This window comes from Anopheles funestus, chromosome 3RL, assembly GCF_943734845.2.
Source record: "Anopheles funestus chromosome 3RL, idAnoFuneDA-416_04, whole genome shotgun sequence".
Lineage (NCBI taxonomy): Eukaryota > Metazoa > Arthropoda > Insecta > Diptera > Culicidae > Anopheles > Anopheles funestus.
The window spans coordinates 49,995,737-50,015,598 of record NC_064599.1 but is presented as its reverse complement, the minus strand read 5'-3'; the positions used below and the strand labels follow the sequence as shown (position 1 = coordinate 50,015,598).

Below are 19,862 nucleotides of genomic sequence, written 5' to 3'. Positions count from 1 at the left end.
TCGCCTCAGGACATCCCCGAGTGTTGCTTGCTGGCGACTTTAACGCTTGGAATGGCGCCTGGGGCAGCACGAGGACAAATACCAAGGGCGAGGAATTACTGCAGCTCGCGGTGGGGCTCGGGCTCAGCGTCCTGAACCTGGGGAGGGAAGCCACCTTCCTTGGGAACGGCGTCGCTCGCCCGAGCATCGTCGATGTCGCCTTCGCCAGCTCGACCATCTGCAGAGAGGACCTCGTCGGGACAGGCAATGGAGGATGCCAGGACTGTACTCGTACAGTGACCACAGATACATCCCCTTCGAGGTAGAGGAACGGCCGGCGACCAACAGCCTTCAAACTCCGGGAAGGGAGGCAGCACCAACGGCGAGAGCAGCGGGCAGACGCTGGCGGGCGAAAGAATTCAACAGGGAGCTGTTTGATATAGCACTGCAGACAGCCAACTTTGTGGAGGAGGCCACAGACCCTGAGGGCCTGACCCGAGCCCTGAGCCGGACGTGCAGCGAGATCATGGCGGAGGTCTCCCCGTCAGTCGGCCACACTGGTAAACCGGCGTGCTGGTGGACAACGAAGATTGGTCGGCTGCGGGAGGAATGCCGTCTGGCTTGGTATCGGTTCAGCAGGGTGCCGATCAGCGATCCGGAGCGCCGTCAAACAGCGTCCACACAACACCAGGAGGCCCGCCAGCTGCTGAAAGCGGAGATTCGGGCCAGCAAGCTGAACCGGTACAACGAGTTCCTGGAACATCTGGAGGACGACGAGACGGGTAGGTGGCAGGGGGAGCTCCTGCGACGGCTCGGTGGAAGCCGTGTCGCACAAGAACGCGACCCGGCCGTCCTGCAGCGCACGGTGGATGCGCTGTGCCCGAACCACCCCCCTGTTACCTGGCCTGTCATCGAACCGGACGGTGTCAACATCAGGCCAGTCACGGAGCAGGAGTTGCTCGACATCGCGGCTGGCCTGAATCCTCGGAAGGCACCGGGCCTGGATGGGATCCGGTGCTTCGGATTTTGTTTAATTACGTTCAGAATGGATGGCCTAGGAGCGAAGAATTGGAAGGGCGTGAAATGCAAATCTATCACGCGAGACGTGATTCTCGTTCAACAATAGAGGGCTGCATTATTGTTGGAGATCGTTTAGTTATCTCTACTTCGCAACGCCAGCATGTATCAGATATGATGCACCGTGGTCATCCAGGGATTGAGCGAATGAAAGGAGTAGCACGAAGCTACTCTATTGGCCAAGAAGAGATGCAGATATTGAAAATATGGTGAAGACCTGTAAATCATGCGCTTCTGCGGCTAAGTCTCCAGTTCATCACACACCAGCGCCTTGGCCGAAAACTGAAGCACCTTGGTCATCGGTCGGTAGCCCTTATCATCAAAAGCAAAAGAACGAACCGATTCGTTATTACTTGTATTGATCTTTAAGGAATACCATACGTTCTCAATAGTAGAAGATGAATATTTTTCGCGCTCTCTAAAATCCCTTAACCCTTAATACGTACTACCCACAAGAAAAACTTTATCAAACGCATCATTGCCAGCATTATATAATAAAACATTTGATATTGTAAAAACTAATTTAAAAGAATCGTCAACACTTTCTCATACTGGAGTTTGCTGGACAAATTTTAACCAAAATAGTTTTTGGGCAATTACTGCTCACTTTGTGAACTAAAACAACAAATTATGCTAACACTTACTAGAAGTTCGGAGTTTTCCTTTAGCCTCACAGGAAAGAATATTGCCGATTTTATAAACACTGTAATTAATAAGTTTGATATAACTGATAAAATATTCGCATTGGTTACTGATAATGCATCTAACATGAAGGCAGCTGCATCAGAGTTAAACATTGTGCATCTTTCTTCTGGGGCACTTACATTGAATTTAGTCGTACAACAAGCTCTCCAAAGTTCTATCAAAAGTACAATAGATAATGCAAAAAATTTGATAATGCATTTCAAAAAAAGTTCCAAAGCAGCTCAGATGCTACTTGAAATGCATACTAATTTGCATTATCCCGATTTAAAATTGAAACAAGATTGTCGTACGCGCTAGGACTCTACGTTTTATATGTATGCTCGACCGTTTAAAAAAAATAGAGTTCCATTAGTTTGCTGCTTAGCATCCATGAAAAAAAATCTAAAACTGAAAGAACAAGATTGGATTATCATAGAGCAATCTACAATTTTTTTAAAATTGTTGAATACAGCAACAATAGAAATAATGGGACAGAAAACTGTAACCCTCTCAAAAATGGGGTTCTTAACAAAGTCTCTTTTGCATAAACTAAAAGAAAAAAAAATTAATCGATCTGGTTAAAAAAATAGTAGATCAGCTAATTCTAGGACTCGAACAAAGGTTTGAAGTCATTAATTGCTCAGAAAGAGTATCATATGCTATTTTATTAGATCCTAGATTGAGGAAGGAATTCGACAGTGGCAATGATAAATTAATAGAGAAGATTATTCCACTTCAGCCTCACACCTTGGGAGGAACCCTTAACACAAAAAGGGCTAAATGAAACTCAAACTTGTAGTCCTAGGATTCTTGCAGCTCAGGAATTAGATCGACACATTGCTGAGAATAATTGAAAATTGAAACAGGATCCCCTTCATTGGTGGAATGAGCGATAATTAATCTATCCAACTTTGTACAATTTCGCAGAACTTTATTTAAGTATTCCAACATCGTCATATTGACAGAAAAAAGAAACAGGCTTACATCTAAACTTTCAAATGCTTTCTGAATACACCTTACACTAAGTTACAACATAATAATAGTTTTTTTTACCATTGTACGTATTATTGGTGTTTGAAATAAAAAAAAATGAATTAATGATGAGACAGAAAACAATGAATGTTTATTTATTAACAATATTTTTTATTCTTTCCTCTTGTATTTACTATTGTTATAAAGAAACATTTTGCAAGTAGATTAAAAATATCATTAGGAGGGTAAGTATAAAAAATGTGCAATCTAAGGTCAGGATCGATGAAAACATTCATCTTTTGCGACTGTTTAAAGAGATTGGCGAAGACGCGGGATTCAATGTGACGAGCGAAGTTGTCGAAAGATTTTTCAAAACTAAGTTATATAACGCAAAAAGTTGCGTAAATAACAACAAGGGGGTGATTAAAAGCTCCGCCCAGATTGGTCACACACGTGTACACAAAGTTCCTAAATGAATTATTTACCAAAGTTCCTAAATGAATTAATTGAATTATGAATTTATCGTTACATTTAATTGTTGGTTTTTTGTTCGGTTTAAAAAACCTGAACAAGGTGTTAATTGATGCTACTTCTTATTAGTCATAATATGAAATATTAATTAATGTATAAATAGAATTTTTTCATGCAATTTAATGAATGGAAGTTAAAACCAGATTGAATTTCTAGCTAATCTATGATACAAAACAAAGGGGAAATTATAACGAAACGGAACACTATCATATGGAAAAATAATAAAAATAAAATATCAACGTGAAAGCAATATCTTTGCTGGAAGCACCACACTACCACACTACCAGCTACCTAAAAAGAGATCAATTTGTAAATTAGTTCAGGTTCCTTTCAATAACTCGTTGTAGTTCGTTTATTTTTACTTACTCGGATCGAAGTGTATGCAGCAGAGGAAAGAACACTCTTGATTTGGGTCGAACTGAGGGCTGGACAGCGACTAGCTTGCATCTGACATCTGCTAATTCCACTTCCACGTCTTGTGTCGGAACGTCCGCCGGTATTTTGTATATAAGGATCTCAGATGACAACTCCGGATCATCCTCGCTAAAAAGAAATGAAAATAAATCAAAATTGTAGTTATATTGCTTTCCTACTAGCATGAAGTTGTCATTGTATTGCACGGCATTCAAAAATTTTACCACTCCGTTACCCTAAGTCAAAAACTATTCGTCTCTAGGTAACGGTCGAAGAGCAAAATCACAGGCCAAAAAGATGCCTTTCTTTTTTCGCCTATTATAAATTACTCTGTGTTGTTGTTATCTTTTCCTTTCATTGTTCCTATTTCTTTGTTTTAGGTATAAAAAACTAATTGATGTTATTGGGTTATTGTTATTTATATTGAGTATTATTAAGTACTGTGTAAATTAAATTTATACATGTACAACTAATCATTGAAAGTTGTTACCAAATTGAATTGCTAGCTAAGGTATCTTACAAATCAAACGGGACTTTGTCTAAACGAAAATGTTTCAATTCGTTATAAGGTATTAAAATGAAATAACTAGGAACAAGAAGTGTGTTTTTGATATTCAAACTAGTTATAATTTTCTTACCAGTGTCTTCCATAGGAGCTCTCTGAGCTGCTCACGGTCAAGCAAGATCATACGCCACACTCGTATCCTGGTATTTCTGGAGCTACCTACACGACAGTCAAATTTATACGTTAGTAAAGTGAGTGACTGATAAATTCGGATATACTTACTTAATCTTCACGAAGAGTATGCAAAAGAGGAAAAACTACCGTAGTTGTGGGATTAGGGGCTGGATGAACGGCTACAAGTTTACATCTAATATCTGCTGCATCCACTTCTACATTTTGTGTCGGAACGTCCGCAGGTATTTTATATATAAGAATATCGGAAGACGAAAATTCTGAATCCGGGTCATCCTCGCTAAAAAGAAACGAAAATAAATCTAAAACATATTCATACTGTTTTCCTATTATGGTAAAATTGTCATTTATTTGAATGACACTCAAAAATTTTACTACTCCGTTACTCTTTGTTAAAAACCATTCGTCTCTAGGTAATGGTCGTAGAGCAAAATCGGAGGCCAAAAAAATGCCTTTCCCGTTTGTGGTCAAGTAGGTATAGCGACGGTTCGTTCTACTACTTGCCACTCCTAATGCAGATCGTTCTTCTGAACGTGCTGCAGCTTGAATTCCACACCGAAAGCCTGATCGAACCGACCGTTTGATGACCTGCAGGTGGTTTTCAAAACAGTACGTTGAAAACTCGTCTAGCGGTCCGTACTGCAAAACGTCCTGAGCAATGTGCTGAAGATTATGGACGTTGCTCGTGAGGTTCTCACGACCATAAATCTCCTCATACAACTGAACAAAGGTGTCCATAAATTCAGCTGCACGTCCCCAAAGGCTCCGATGAAATGAGGAAGAAAATATAGTTAAAGCACAAAAATAAAGCAAGAAGTGACTATACGCTTTCTCACTTAAAAATTCCTCCATCAGCACTGGACTGGCGTAATGCAGGTATGATCGAAATTCCGAACCCTTCGAAAACCGTATCACATCCAAACCTCTGAGTTTGCGATTAATCTCAGAGGGAAGTTGTACGGTGGTAAGGAATTTAGATATCCATTTTTTTTGCTGCAAAAGATAAAGGAGGAAAATTAGAATACTTATTTTCAACTAATAATAATAGGTGTCGACGGGTCACTCCCAGATCGCATGTATGTAGGCGATCGCTCGTTGGTATATTCTCAACCATGTTGAAACCCGGCAATTCCTCTAATGGTGAGTTGCATAGTTGATGATGACCCGGACATTCCCTAGCTCGAAATCCTGCATCGGTTCGTAGTGGAGCAGCGACGATGTCGAAAATCATTCGGTGTGCATAATATTCACCGACACAGGTACACCGCATACAGCCGTTGTTGGAACCTTATAAAGGAAGGACGATCAGGTCCCAACGACCTGTCAAAACATACGAGAAAATAGGGATGTCAGGAGAAGAAGAAGAAAGGATGGAAGAAAAAACACGTATAAAAACGGCAGGATGCGCCCATAGAGGGGCTTTTTCATACGCAAGCGAATAAAGACAAATTTTTTGGCGCACCATAGAGCGGTGATTGGCAAAAAAAGTCTTTTAGTTAGAAAATTACCCGAAAATTTCTAACATTCCAAAAAATTGGATCGAATAGCGTAATCGGTTCGATTCGAATCAAGTTGTGTCGTCTCATTATCGTTCAGTTTCGGGCGCGCGTCTGATTTTCCACGACCGTCGGGTAACCGTTTCGCGAATCGAAGTTAGTAAATTACGCGCGCGGTATCGTGTGACGAGTGAAAGTGACCAGCATGGATCAGCACACGCACGCGATGGAAGGGTCGGAAACCGCCACTGGAGGGACGAGTCGAGACTCGGCACGCGAGGATATGCCTAGCGGCCCAGCGGAGCACCGTCCACCCCGAGAACAGTACGCGAACATGACCTCCCGTCGGAAGTAAGCACTCCGTGGTATCACACTGTGGCAATAGACACACTACCACAAACGCGGGTGCAAAGTAAGGCGGGACTCACTCATCGTCGTTATTCTCAACCGTCGGAAGAAAACACCGAGAGGATCATCCCTGATGCAGGAGACGCGATACCTCGCGAACCGGTGCGGAGTAAGACGGGTGAGTCGTATCGTCACGAGGCGAGGCAAGATGATGCGTGGGCTGAGTCGGAGACGGCGCGGATGGCGTACGACGAACGACGCCAGAGAAAACGCGAGCTCGAACGCGAAATTAGGGCGATTGAAGAGGCTGACCGGCAAGACCGCATGTTGGCCATAGAACGCGGCACACGTGGAACGCGCGAGCCGGAGTTCGACGAGTGGGTGCGCAACATGGAGGATTCCATGCGGCACGTCGCCAGGGAAGATGGCACAGAGAGAGGTCAAAACCCTAGGGTCATCAGTGGTGACCTGCACGACACGCACACCACTAACCATCAGCGCGCGACATATCTGGAGCGCGCGACACGCTCAGCTGATGCAACGCGTCCAGTGTATGCGACACGTTCGGTTTATGCAACGCATTCTGGATACGCTGCTCAGCCGGGATACACGCATCATGCGACATATCCCGAGTACGCATGTCGCGCAGCACATCCGACCTACTTAGGTCGTGCGACACGTTTGGGTGACGCACCACGCATCGATAATGCTACACATCCGGGATACAACACACACTTGAACTACACTACACCTAATCATCACACTACACTACACAGCACAACACTTAACCAAAGCCAGATAGCGGCTCGCCAGCCGATCAAGCGGGATTTGCCGACCTTCTCCGGAGATGTCGAATCGTGGCCGATTTTTATAGCCGCATTTCATCGGACCACCGCCACCTGCGGCTACACGGAGGACGAAAACGTCATGCGCTTGCAGCACGCTTTAAAGGGAGTGGCCCTAGAAATGGTCGGACACCTTTTGGCTTTCCCGGGCGGGCTGGACGAAGCGATATCAACGCTTCAAGCTCGCTTCGGACGACCCGATTTGATCGTGGAAGCAACCATAAACAAGATCAGGAGCATGCCGGCTCCTAAGATCGAAAAGCTTACCACGCTAGTGGAATTTGGATTGGCGGTGAAGAGGTTGGTTGCTGCGGTGAAGGCGTCCGGTCTTCATGCGTACATGTACGATGTAGCGTTGCTGAAGGAGCTGGTGCGAAAGCTGCCTCCAGTTACTTGTATCGAGTGGGCAAGAACGAGGAAAATGCTCCCGGAAGTGAGTTTGTTTGAGTTTGGTCGGTGGATTGGAGAGTTGGCGGATGACCTGTGTGCTGTCATCGACATGGCACCTATTAGCGGCACCGGTGAAACGGACCGTCGAAAACCGGAACCACCGCTACAACCTCATCGGTCCCAGCACCAACGGTACCAACCTCATCAGTCCCAACCGGTTAATGCGCAACCCGTTGGAACGGGGCGTGTTCATCCAACGTACCTCAATGCGACCGCGGTTCGGGAAGTGTGCGGCAGTGCTGCAAATTCGGATGACAACGTTCCGGTGACAGATTCTGGATGTATCTTGTGCGGCAAGGACTGCAAGTCGTTGGACCGATGCGCGAAGTTCCGCGGAACAACAGTAGCTGCAAGGAGAGCTTTCGTTAGTGAACGAAAGATATGCCGAAAGTGCCTTAATTACCACGATGGTAGATGCAACGTAATGACGTCGTGTGGTGTTGACGGATGTGGACGGCAGCACCATGAACTGCTACACACAGAAGAACGATCTTCGACCAGCTCTGCTGCCAGCAAAAGTCCAGCAGAGTCAGGTAAAACCGCTAACGTTCTCACTCATACAGGGCTTAACGAAGACGTGTTACTAAAATACGTACCGGTAACACTTCATGGACCCCGCGGCCGAGTAGACACCTACGCCTTCCTCGTGACGGTTCAACATCCACGCTCATCGATCACGGGCTTTTGGTGGAGTTAGGTTTATCTGGCACACCTCACCCGCTGCGCCTACAATGGACGAGAGATGTGACCAGAGACGAACCAGATTCGGTTAGGGTGTCACTGCGAATATCCGGCCGCAGCAGATTCTCCACCGTACACCAACTGACTGAGGTGCACACGTTGAAGGAGTTTACGCTTCCAGCGCAGTCGGTCGACGTGGGTCAACTAGCCGCAAATTATGGGCATATGAAGGGACTGCAGTTGGCATCGTACGAGCGAGCTATGCCTCGTGTGTTGATAGGTGTAGACAACTGCAATCTAAGCCGGACGCTGAAGACCCTAGGCGGTAAACGCGACGAGCCAGTCGCATCGAGGACCCCACTGGGATGGGTCGTTTATGGTCGATGCTCGATAGCATCAGGTCGTCCTCGTAGCAAAGCTGTGGCAGCGAAGAAACGGTATGTAAGCATCGTCGAACATCCCTCCAAAGTAACTCCCGTTTTAGCTGAAGCAGCGAGGGCAACGATGCGGGATGTTAAGCGCGCTGAATCGAGGACGAAATCTCGCGGACCGCGAATTAAAATGAGTGCCGATCCACCAACGGCACACGTTCTCTGCAAGCGCGGTGATCGTTTCGCGGGCTCCACGCGGAACGAAAGAGCCAAACCAGGAACGCAGTATCCTTCTCCGTTTCGCATCGCAGAACCGCCGGCATCGAAGTGCATTAGTTCAGCGGCGGATAGAGTGGCCTGTAGAGAGAAATGGCACGCGGCAGAGATTGGGGGAAACAAATGGGTCCGTGCGTACCGATCCATACTCACCCGACGGACTAAGTGGTTTCAGCCAGTGCGGCCACTTAAAGTAGGAGACGTGCTGGTCGCCGATAATAACCTTCCCAGAAACCGTTGGCCGAAAGGACGCGTGGCGACGGCGATCGTTGCGAAGGACGGTCAGGTTAGGCAAGATACAATAGAAACGGCGAGCGGCACATATGTTAGACCTGCACACAAGATAGCGCGTTTAGACGTCGAGGGCGAACGAACAAATCATAGTAAGACCTAATAGTAACTTACCACGAGGTGTAGGCGTCGAAAAAACAAAACAAACGCACTAACAAAACACTAACAAACGATAGCGGCGATATGACAGGTCTTGACAGGAAGTGAAGCACAGTCGCGTTTACACGAGTCGCGAGATAGGGTAATTGTGACGAATCGATGAAACGTTGCATGCGGCAACGATAGGAACGATCGTAACGAATCGATGAAACGTGACTGCGATAGGGGAACGTACACGACTGTGCCACACTTGGAGGGACAATGTTGGAACCTTATAAAGGAAGGACGATCAGGTCCCAACGACCTGTCAAAACATACGAGAAAATAGGGATGTCAGGAGAAGAAGAAGAAAGGATGGAAGAAAAAACACATATAAAAACGGCAGGATGCGCCCATAGAGGGGCTTTTTCATACGCAAGCGAATAAAGACAAATTTTTTGGCGCACCATAGAGCGGTGATTGGCAAAAAAAGTCTTTTAGTTAGAAAATTACCCGAAAATTTCTAACAGCCGTGGTATCCATTAAGCTCGGCGCACACGGAGCGCAAACGCCAAGCGCAAATCCAAGCGTTGTGTCAAAATGTACTGATTTTTTTTGCGCCTCGTTTGTTCACGATATATTTGCGCTTGAATTTGCGCTATCAATGGATAATGGTTTTCCAACGGTCATGTTTAATCAACATGACATGACCGTGGGAGTTAACACTGTCATTCTTCACTGTCATGGAAAATTGAAAACAAATCAGCTTTTTGGTTGTCAGTTCAACGCGTACCGGTTTCGAATAAATTAGTAAAATCATTAGCAAATGGAATTAATTGTGCAAGATCGAAGATGGATTAGGGAGCTGGCAAACGTAGTAACATTGTTTCGCAATAGAGGTAGAACATGGTGGATGCGACCGATGTTTTTTCGACGAGAATGGGATGGAAATGTTCTACTGAGAAATATAATGGCTGAAGAAATTAACGACACAATAGTTAAGTTTTTGCGTATGAAGTGGGAAGATTATTATTTCTTGGAATCACTCCTTGCTGCCAACATTGAAAGAATGGATACAAATATGCGTGATGCCATCACACCTCGTGAACGTTTGCTGATAACATTGAGATATTTAGCCACCGGGGAAACATATGCGAGCCTCCAGTTTTTGTTCAAGGTAAAAGCAGCTTTTTGTAATGGATATATTATATATATGCACTTTAATATTATTTCATATATTTAATTGTTTTAGGTATCACAGTCGTCTATCCGATCAATTATACCTGAGGTATGCGATTGTTTAATTGCTGCGCTGCAAGAATATATAAAGGTAAACTATAGTGAAATCGAAGGAATGAAAAATTAACACTATATTTCATATACATATATTCATGTTTTCATAAACGATTAGGTAGTGTTACGCATCTCTTCATCAATGTTGTGCATTGCTTGGAATAATTTTGAAGTAACCAAGTTTTGCTTTTCTTTCGGATACGAATTCAACCACTGCGACACAGTAACGGCGATGCTCGAAGTAGAATTTCCCAAATGCTCGTTAGTCACTTCAACCAACGTTTTCAGTGCAGCCATGATTTCCGCGTCATTTTCTTTTTTCCTTTGCCGCTGGGTTCTGGGGTCAACTGTTTATGTTTCGTTGTTAATAGTTGGCGGAATCGGGTTGTTTGAAGGTTGCTGAAGGTATGAATCGTTGTCAGGGTTATTGGATGTTGGCGGAATCGGGATGTTTGAAGCTGGAAAGTTTGGAATAAGAGAGGAAGGTCCTGGGATAGATGATGGGGAAAGATTGCCAGTAATACTATAATTTTCAATTATGATATGATCATTGCTCTGTATGGTGTTAGATGGTTCAGGAATCAAGGACGGTGGTTCGTTGTGAGGAGAAAAATTTAATATAGGATGATTAGGTTGTTGGATGAGGCTTTGATGAGGATCAGTATGGGGATGGGGTTTCGAAGCTCCAGCAACGGCAGGTTTTGGCAAACTGCGACTAGAACAGCCATAGCCAATGGAAGATGTCGGATTAATCTGTAAGAGAAGTTACAATATTCATTAGCATCATGAAAACGTTAAATGGTATGAATTTTAAAGTCATGATAATTAATACTATAACTATTTTTCTTTTTAGCTACCATCTAACAAACAACAGTGGTTGGAAATCTCTGATATGTTCAAACAACGATGGAATTTTCCTCACGCGGTAGGAGCAATTGATGGCAAACACGTTCCTATTCGCTCTCCAAAGCACAGTGGTTCTGACTATTTTAATTATAAGAAGTTTCACAGTATTGTTATGTTAGCATTAGTGGACGCTGACTACAATTTTTTGTACGTTAATGTTGGTGGACAAGGAAGTATTTCGGACGGTGGAATTTTTAAGAATACTCAGTTATATGAAATGCTAGAAACGAACAGACTGGACATTCCGGATCCAGAAATCTTACGAGTACCTTATGTAACAAAGGTGCCCTACTTCATTTTGGGTGATAAAGCTTTTGCTTTTACGAATTATTGTATTAGACCGTACGGAGGAGCTGATAACACACTTGGAGCGATACAACGTACCTTTAATTATTTTCAGTCTCGTGCTCGCATGACAGTAGAGAACACGTTCGGTATTGTTAGTAACCGCTTTCAAGTTATAAGAGGTCCCATATTACTAGAACCTCAAAAAGCGCGAAAAGTTGTGTTAACTGCGGCCTATTTACATAACTTTTTACGCAAGAGAGCCTCAAGGGATTATTACATGCCAACTGCTTCCCTTAACCGAAACACGACTAATAGGACTCAAACGGCTCTGGAAAGTCTACAAACCATCTCAACTAGGGCTCCTGATCGTCTTTTGTGTATTCGCAATCATGTCGCAAATGATTTATATTATAATCCTACGTAATATTTTCTACACCAAGGTTTAGTATTCTTATTCTTATTAAATATCAATGTAAAGTATCTTAATGCTGAATAAAATAATTAAAAACTGCGCCATTACTGCAATTAACAACGTGACGCTGGAGGATTATGACATCGAGTGCTTCATCTTGCATACGGATTTTAAATGGAGCAAATACTACGATCTTGCGTTGATGAGTCGATTTTATGAACTTTATCCGACCTGGCGGTCTTGTGCTATTCCTTGTGCTTGTACTATTTTAAATACGCTAACTATTTTGTATAATACGCTTACCGTGTCCAATGTTTCCGCTACATCCACAGAGTCGCACATGAAACTCATCGCCTCGTATGCAAACCAGTTGGGTGTGTATACATCCTCTAGCGCTGAAAAAGCATAATTAGAAACGTTACTTGCTTATCAATTAAGATAATAAATCTTGAACACCTTACCTGATCCAGTTACTTGGCTCTTCTTTACTTTCGAACGATACGTTCGATGGCAACTCAACAACACTTTCCATACATGCTTAGCATGTTCAGTTGTTAGTTGTAAGTCCGCCGCTACTTTTCGCCATGCCGTGTTTTGAGCTGCATTATTTTTAAAATTTTTGTTTTTTTTATTCCAAATAACTGCTTCTTTACGAACTGCTTCAATCAATTGAAGGCATTGTTCGTGGTTCTGAAAAATCATAAAAAAAATTGAGCATACTTCCTGCAGAGTTATAAGCTAAACTTTATTCTCCACGTGTGATATGTCCATAGCTATTTGTGATATTCATCTATTTTTCTTTCATTTCTCTTACTAAATGTTGTATATTAGATTTTGGCAACTGACCTATTATTAAGTGTACCTTTTTCTGTACCTTCTACTGTAAAAATGATTTTGTTACGTGTTTTTTTGTGTAAACGATTGAGTTCAACTTATTTAATTTTATTGTATTCCTACTATGACTTCAACAACTAAACTATGACTATGACTGTATGTACTAAAAGAAATAGAAAAGTATTTTGATAAATATTGCCTTATCGATCAAATTGAAAGAAAATACAGTAATCGTCGTCCAGGTGGTACTGAACCTTCCCTAAGCTTGTACGATGGGGCTAGCAGTTGACAATATGGTGATTATATTTTGTAATAGGAACATATACACGACGGCGTACGACAAAGTAAGTAAGTAAGTATACGGAGTAGGAAGTGCCAGAACTTAGAAACAATCAGCATCACGTATACGGCGGGTCATAAGTAACAGCACAAGCCCAACCTCCTTGCTTCATACAATGACAGCTTGTTCCGGCGGTACACTCATAGTAGAGCTTGGAATGACAAAATATCTAGGATCAACTCTGTTTCCGATAAATGGAGTAGGATTTTCACTACCAGTTATGAAGAAGACCGGTCTCATCCAAACGCCGCTTCAATAAAGTCGCTAGGAACTTGGCCGCTGCGAGTAGACAAACCGACTGATCGAGTATTTCCATCGATAAAGCGGTTGACCACTCTTTTTATACTACTTACCAACTTTTGGATAACTTTCTTCTCCATGTTCTTAACTGTAATTAATAAAATAACATGAATATTCTACCAAATTATAATTACAAAATATCTCTTTATTGGGACATACCTCCTTCGCTCGTCACAGATGTTGTATGTTTACATATATTTGCGCTTGAAGGTTTGTTTACTAAAATTTGCGCTTGAAATTTGCGCCCGAAAAACCAAAAAATGATTTTGACACAACGCTTGGATTTGCGCTTGGCATTTGCGCTCCGTGTGCGCCGAGCTTTATAGTTGGTCGTTGCTGCAAAAATCAATGAATTAGTATTTCGATTAAATGTAACTGTTTCACATAATGATAAAAACCTTTTATGAAAGCCCTTGCTGGTGAATCGGCAATAATAGCGCAGATCTTTAGCTGCACCACTTTATCGCCGAACCGCAATCCTCTCTGATGAATCTCTTTCATTTCCTCTACCAGCGGCCTCAAAAAGACTTCCAGGCTGGTTGGTTTTTCCGGTCCACAGAACATTGATATCATCATGATTGGGGCTAGGGGGAGCTCTTCCACTTTCATTAGGATGGGCCAAAGCTGTGTTGTTGCACTTCTATGAAGTGGGAGGCCGTCTGTGTACAACATGATTGTGAGTTGGTCCGTAGAAGGAACAGTTGACCTGAAAAGTAATATTATAGACAAATAATTATTCATACATTTTTATTGAACATATTGTAAATACTTACTGAAAGTAGCTGTTGAGCTTATTCTCTATTCCTTTGTATCAAAATTCTCCTCCTTCTAGGGTTCGTATTTCCTTGCCGATAGTAGTGGATGTTTTTAGCAGCGTTCGAGAATCCTTGGGCAGCGGTAGGGCAGTCCATTTCCTGAAAATAGCCAAAATTTCATTTATCGACGACCGTGGTTGGTTATGCACGACTGCCCAATCTCTTAAACAATCAGAGATATTGCGATGGTTGGTGCAGTTATGAGCAGCCGTACATTCTCCAACCATGTCTTCTACATCACTGTCGGAGGAACAATTACCGACGTAATCGTCCTCGTCGCCAGTTTCTACACTACTATCTAAATCTACAAAATTATTATCAACTAAAACTACATCCCCTTGAACACCACCACCAGAAAAATTAAAACTAATATCGCTTGTGTCTATCGGTTCCGGAAGCTGCGATGTATCTTTCATCTCCTGGGGTTGGTTCTCTCCCTGAGATGTTGGATCTGTAAAACGGAACAAGTCTATTAGTGTCTATTTTTCGTATGGTAGAATGATATGTGAATAAATAGTAGCGATAAGCGAAAATGCTATGTTTTCACAAGCACCACAACGAAAATTATCGTTGTGTACATTGTAAATTGTTTTCATATAAGATTTATCTACTACGAAACTTTTGCACATCTTAACACGCAGCACTAATATTTTTGTTGGGATGCACAAAATATAAAAAAACTCCTAATAAAGGCCACATCGATTCAGTGAGCCATTTGAGTGTTTTGCAACAGCTGATGCCAATAGAACTAACATCGAACAACAGTGCACCGTATGTTAAACCAACGTTCGATCACAGCACAATGCACAAATTATACAAAAGCACGAATCTCAACAAACCACACAAATTTTCTTACAGAATCAATTGCTGTGTTACAAAAAACGCGATGAGGTTTATTCCGGTCCGATTTACATACGATATTGCACCGGAACCTTTCGCACAACAAACAACATCCGGGACGCTAAGGAAGGAAGCTCTTTCTCTCCTTCAATGGCAAATTTCACTCACTGCACACCATTTATCCGAAATATGATAACGAGCACAAATCTAAATCAATCTTAGTTTAAAAATTAAACAAAAACTTACCGCTATTTTGAGTCACCATCCGGCTCGGTCCCGGAACTTCTGCGTGCAGGTTTTGCTCACGATCGTACTCCGCTTCTAAAGCCGCTAGCATCTTATTTGCCAGAATCGTCCTTTTTCGGCTTCTCTTCAGAGGTATCGAAGACATTTTTAATGATTTTATACACTTTAAATAAAGGTTTTCGACAATTTTTAGCTCTAATCGTATTCCAAACACCCAAAATCAAATCAGATCATAGGTAGAATTGAATCTGTCAGAGCCGGTCAGCCGGAGAAATCCCGTTACTCCAGCAGTTTTGAAAAAAATCGAGTATGACACGAGCAGTTCGGATGAGAGTCGAGCATTTTTTTTTTAATTATAGCGTTTATTTTAGACCAGTTGTCAGCTGGGTCGGCCTTAGAGGATGCCCAACAGTACATCCGCATCGGGAAGCGGACGCCGAAGGGCAATCTCCGGATGGAGCTGGCCCGGGACGCGGACTCCGCGGCGTTGTGCCGCCGCATCCAGGCCACACTGGGTGAGTTGGGGACCGTGAAGGTGCTGACGGAGATGGCGGAGGTAGTGTTAAAGAATGTAGACAACCTCACCGAGGAAGAGACAATAAGGGAGGCGTTGAGGGAGGCACTCGCCAAAGAGCCGGCGGTGGCCTCGCTCAAAATGTGGGAGAGGGCGGATGCCACAAAGAGAGCACGAGTGCGTCTGCCGCGGGTGGAGGCGGAGGTGATCCTAAGCAAAAACCATCTGCTTATCGATCACTCCTCCTGCAAATGGGAGAAGGCCCCCAGGTTGGAAGCGGCGAAGCTCCGCTGCTTCCGATGCTTGGGAGCACATGGCGGCTGTATGCTCCGGGCTGGATCGCAGCAACTGCTGCATCCGCTGCGGAGTAACTGGACATCGAGCGGCCGCCTGCAGTAGTGAGGTAAGCTGCATTCGGTGTGGAGGCTGCAGAGGAGCTAACGTTCCCCCACGCCGATAAGCATGCCAGGGGGGAGCCACCACCTACAGGTCCTGCAAATCAACACCAATCGGAGCCGGAGCGCGCAGGACCTGTTCCTCCATACGATGCGGACGGAGCAGGTGGATATAATGGTGATCTGTGAGCTGTACTCAGCACCGGACGACAACGCGCACTGGGTGGTGGACCGCGACAGGCTGGTGGCCATTGTCGTGAGCAGTTGCTCCCACCCGGTTCAGAGCATCCGGAGCACGAGCTTTCCTGGCATCGTGGCGGCAGACGTAGCGGGCGTCACCATCATAGCCTGCTACGCGTCGCCAAGCATCGGGGTTCCTCAATTCATCGAGATGATGCAGTGCATCGAGGTGCTCGCCTCAGGACATCCCCGAGTGTTGCTTGCTGGCGACTTTAACGCTTGGAATGGCGCCTGGGGCAGCACGAGGACGAATACCAAGGGCGAGGAATTACTGCAGCTCGCGGTGGGGCTCGGGCTCAGCGTCCTGAACCTGGGGAGGGAAGCCACCTTCCTTGGGAACGGCGTCGCTCGCCCGAGCATCGTCGATGTCGCCTTCGCCAGCTCGACCATCTGCAGAGAGGACCTCGTCGGGACAGGCAATGGAGGATGCCAGGACTGTACTCGTACAGTGACCACAGATACATCCCCTTCGAGGTAGAGGAACGGCCGGCGACCAACAGCCTTCAAACTCCGGGAAGGGAGGCAGCACCAACGGCGAGAGCAGCGGGCAGACGCTGGCGGGCGAAAGAATTCAACAGGGAGCTGTTTGATATAGCGCTGCAGACAGCCAACTTTGTGGAGGAGGCCACAGACCCTGAGGGCCTGACCCGAGCCCTGAGCCGGACGTGCAGCGAGATCATGGCGGAGGTCTCCCCGTCAGTCGGCCACACTGGTAAACCGGCGTGCTGGTGGACAACGGAGATTGGTCGGCTGCGGGAGGAATGCCGTCTGGCTTGGTATCGGTTCAGCAGGGTGCCGATCAGCGATCCGGAGCGCCGTCAAACAGCGTCCACACAACACCAGGAGGCCCGCCAGCTGCTGAAAGCGGAGATTCGGGCCAGCAAGCTGAACCGGTACAACGAGTTCCTGGAACATCTGGAGGACGACGAGACGGGTAGGTGGCAGGGGGAGCTCCTGCGACGGCTCGGTGGAAGCCGTGTCGCACAAGAACGCGACCCGGCCGTCCTGCAGCGCACGGTGGATGCGCTGTGCCCGAACCACCCCCCTGTTACCTGGCCTGTCATCGAACCGGACGGTGTCAACATCAGGCCAGTCACGGAGCAGGAGTTGCTCGACATCGCGGCTGGCCTGAATCCTCGGAAGGCACCGGGCCTGGATGGGATCCGGTGCTTCGGATTTTGTTTAATTACGTTCAGAATGGATGGCCTAGGAGCGAAGAATTGGAAGGGCGTGAAATGCAAATCTATCACGCGAGACGTGATTCTCGTTCAACAATAGAGGGCTGCATTATTGTTGGAGATCGTTTAGTTATCTCTACTTCGCAACGCCAGCATGTATCAGATATGATGCACCGTGGTCATCCAGGGATTGAGCGAATGAAAGGAGTAGCACGAAGCTACTCTATTGGCCAAGAAGAGATGCAGATATTGAAAATATGGTGAAGACCTGTAAATCATGCGCTTCTGCGGCTAAGTCTCCAGTTCATCACACACCAGCGCCTTGGCCGAAAACTGAAGCACCTTGGTCATCGGTCGGTAGCCCTTATCATCAAAAGCAAAAGAACGAACCGATTCGTTATTACTTGTATTGATCTTTAAGGAATACCATACGTTCTCAATAGTAGAAGATGAATATTTTTCGCGCTCTCTAAAATCCCTTAACCCTTAATACGTACTACCCACAAGAAAAACTTTATCAAACGCATCATTGCCAGCATTATATAATAAAACATTTGATATTGTAAAAACTAATTTAAAAGAATCGTCAACACTTTCTCATACTGGAGTTTGCTGGACAAATTTTAACCAAAATAGTTTTTGGGCAATTACTGCTCACTTTGTGAACTAAAACAACAAATTATGCTAACACTTACTAGAAGTTCGGAGTTTTCCTTTAGCCTCACAGGAAAGAATATTGCCGATTTTATAAACACTGTAATTAATAAGTTTGATATAACTGATAAAATATTCGCATTGGTTACTGATAATGCATCTAACATGAAGGCAGCTGCATCAGAGTTAAACATTGTGCATCTTTCTTCTGGGGCACTTACATTGAATTTAGTCGTACAACAAGCTCTCCAAAGTTCTATCAAAAGTACAATAGATAATGCAAAAAATTTGATAATGCATTTCAAAAAAAGTTCCAAAGCAGCTCAGATGCTACTTGAAATGCATACTAATTTGCATTATCCCGATTTAAAATTGAAACAAGATTGTCGTACGCGCTAGGACTCTACGTTTTATATGTATGCTCGACCGTTTAAAAAAAATAGAGTTCCATTAGTTTGCTGCTTAGCATCCATGAAAAAAAATCTAAAACTGAAAGAACAAGATTGGATTATCATAGAGCAATCTACAATTTTTTTAAAATTGTTGAATACAGCAACAATAGAAATAATGGGACAGAAAACTGTAACCCTCTCAAAAATGGGGTTCTTAACAAAGTCTCTTTTGCATAAACTAAAAGAAAAAAAATTAGTCGATCTGGTTAAAAAAATAGTAGATCAGCTAATTCTAGGACTCGAACAAAGGTTTGAAGTCATTAATTGCTCAGAAAGAGTATCATATGCTATTTTATTAGATCCTAGATTGAAGAAGGAATTCGACAGTGGCAATGATAAATTAATAGAGAAGATTATTCCACTTCAGCCTCACACCTTGGGAGGAACCCTTAACACAAAAAGGGCTAAATGAAACCCAAACTTGTAGTCCTAGGATTCTTGCAGCTCAGGAATTAGATCGACACATTGCCGAGAATAATTTAAAATTGAAACAGGATCCCCTTCATTGGTGGAATGAGCGATAATTAATCTATCCAACTTTGTACAATTTCGCAGAACTTTATTTAAGTATTCCAACATCATCATATTGACAGAAAAAAGAAACAGGCTTACATCTAAACTTTCAAATGCTTTCTGAATACACCTTACACTAAGTTACAACATAATAATAGTTTTTTTTACCATTGTACGTATTATTGGTGTTTGAAATAAAAAAAAATGAATTAATGATGAGACAGAAAACAATGAATGTTTATTTATTAACAATATTTTTTACTCTTTCCTCTTGTATTTACTATTGTTATAAAGAAACATTTTGCAAGTAGATTAAAAATATCATTAGGAGGGTAAGTATAAAAAATGTGCAATCTATGTAAAATGAAGTACACCTTATTCAATTTCGTTTAAGGCATTCGTGCTAACTCGAGATGTCTTATACGGGATAGCTTAAAGCTAAAACTATCTGT

The 19,862-nt window shown here is 43.8% G+C and overlaps 3 protein-coding genes across 5 annotated transcripts; 1 reads left to right on the top strand and 2 right to left on the bottom strand.

Moving 5' to 3' along the window:
• The first annotated feature begins 10,016 nt into the window (after nt 1-10,016).
• On the top strand, nt 10,017-12,397 carry LOC125769643 (uncharacterized). Its single transcript, XM_049438450.1, has 3 exons — nt 10,017-10,367; nt 10,443-10,520; nt 11,337-12,397. The coding sequence occupies exons 1-3, from the start codon at nt 10,017-10,019 to the stop codon at nt 12,099-12,101; spliced, it is 1,194 nt and encodes a 397-aa protein (XP_049294407.1). The 3' UTR covers nt 12,102-12,397.
• Nucleotides 10,364-12,482, bottom strand: LOC125769692 (uncharacterized). Its single transcript, XM_049438501.1, has 2 exons — nt 12,393-12,482; nt 10,364-11,236 (listed from the first exon to the last, which is right to left on the bottom strand). The coding sequence occupies exons 1-2, from the start codon at nt 12,438-12,440 to the stop codon at nt 10,835-10,837; spliced, it is 450 nt and encodes a 149-aa protein (XP_049294458.1). The 5' UTR covers nt 12,441-12,482; the 3' UTR covers nt 10,364-10,834.
• Nucleotides 12,483-13,897: 1,415 nt separating this feature from the next.
• LOC125769685 (uncharacterized) lies at nt 13,898-15,788 on the bottom strand. Of its 3 annotated transcripts, none has more exons than XM_049438493.1 (3): nt 15,465-15,788; nt 14,337-14,829; nt 13,898-14,269 (listed from the first exon to the last, which is right to left on the bottom strand). In XM_049438493.1, the coding sequence occupies exons 1-2, from the start codon at nt 15,607-15,609 to the stop codon at nt 14,375-14,377; spliced, it is 600 nt and encodes a 199-aa protein (XP_049294450.1). In that variant the 5' UTR covers nt 15,610-15,788; the 3' UTR covers nt 13,898-14,269; nt 14,337-14,374. The 3 variants fall into 3 exon arrangements, with proteins under 3 accessions (XP_049294450.1, XP_049294451.1, XP_049294449.1); XM_049438494.1 differs by having other exon boundaries at nt 13,898-14,477; nt 14,638-14,829; XM_049438492.1 differs by having other exon boundaries at nt 13,898-14,829.
• Between the last annotated feature and the right edge of the window lie 4,074 nt (nt 15,789-19,862).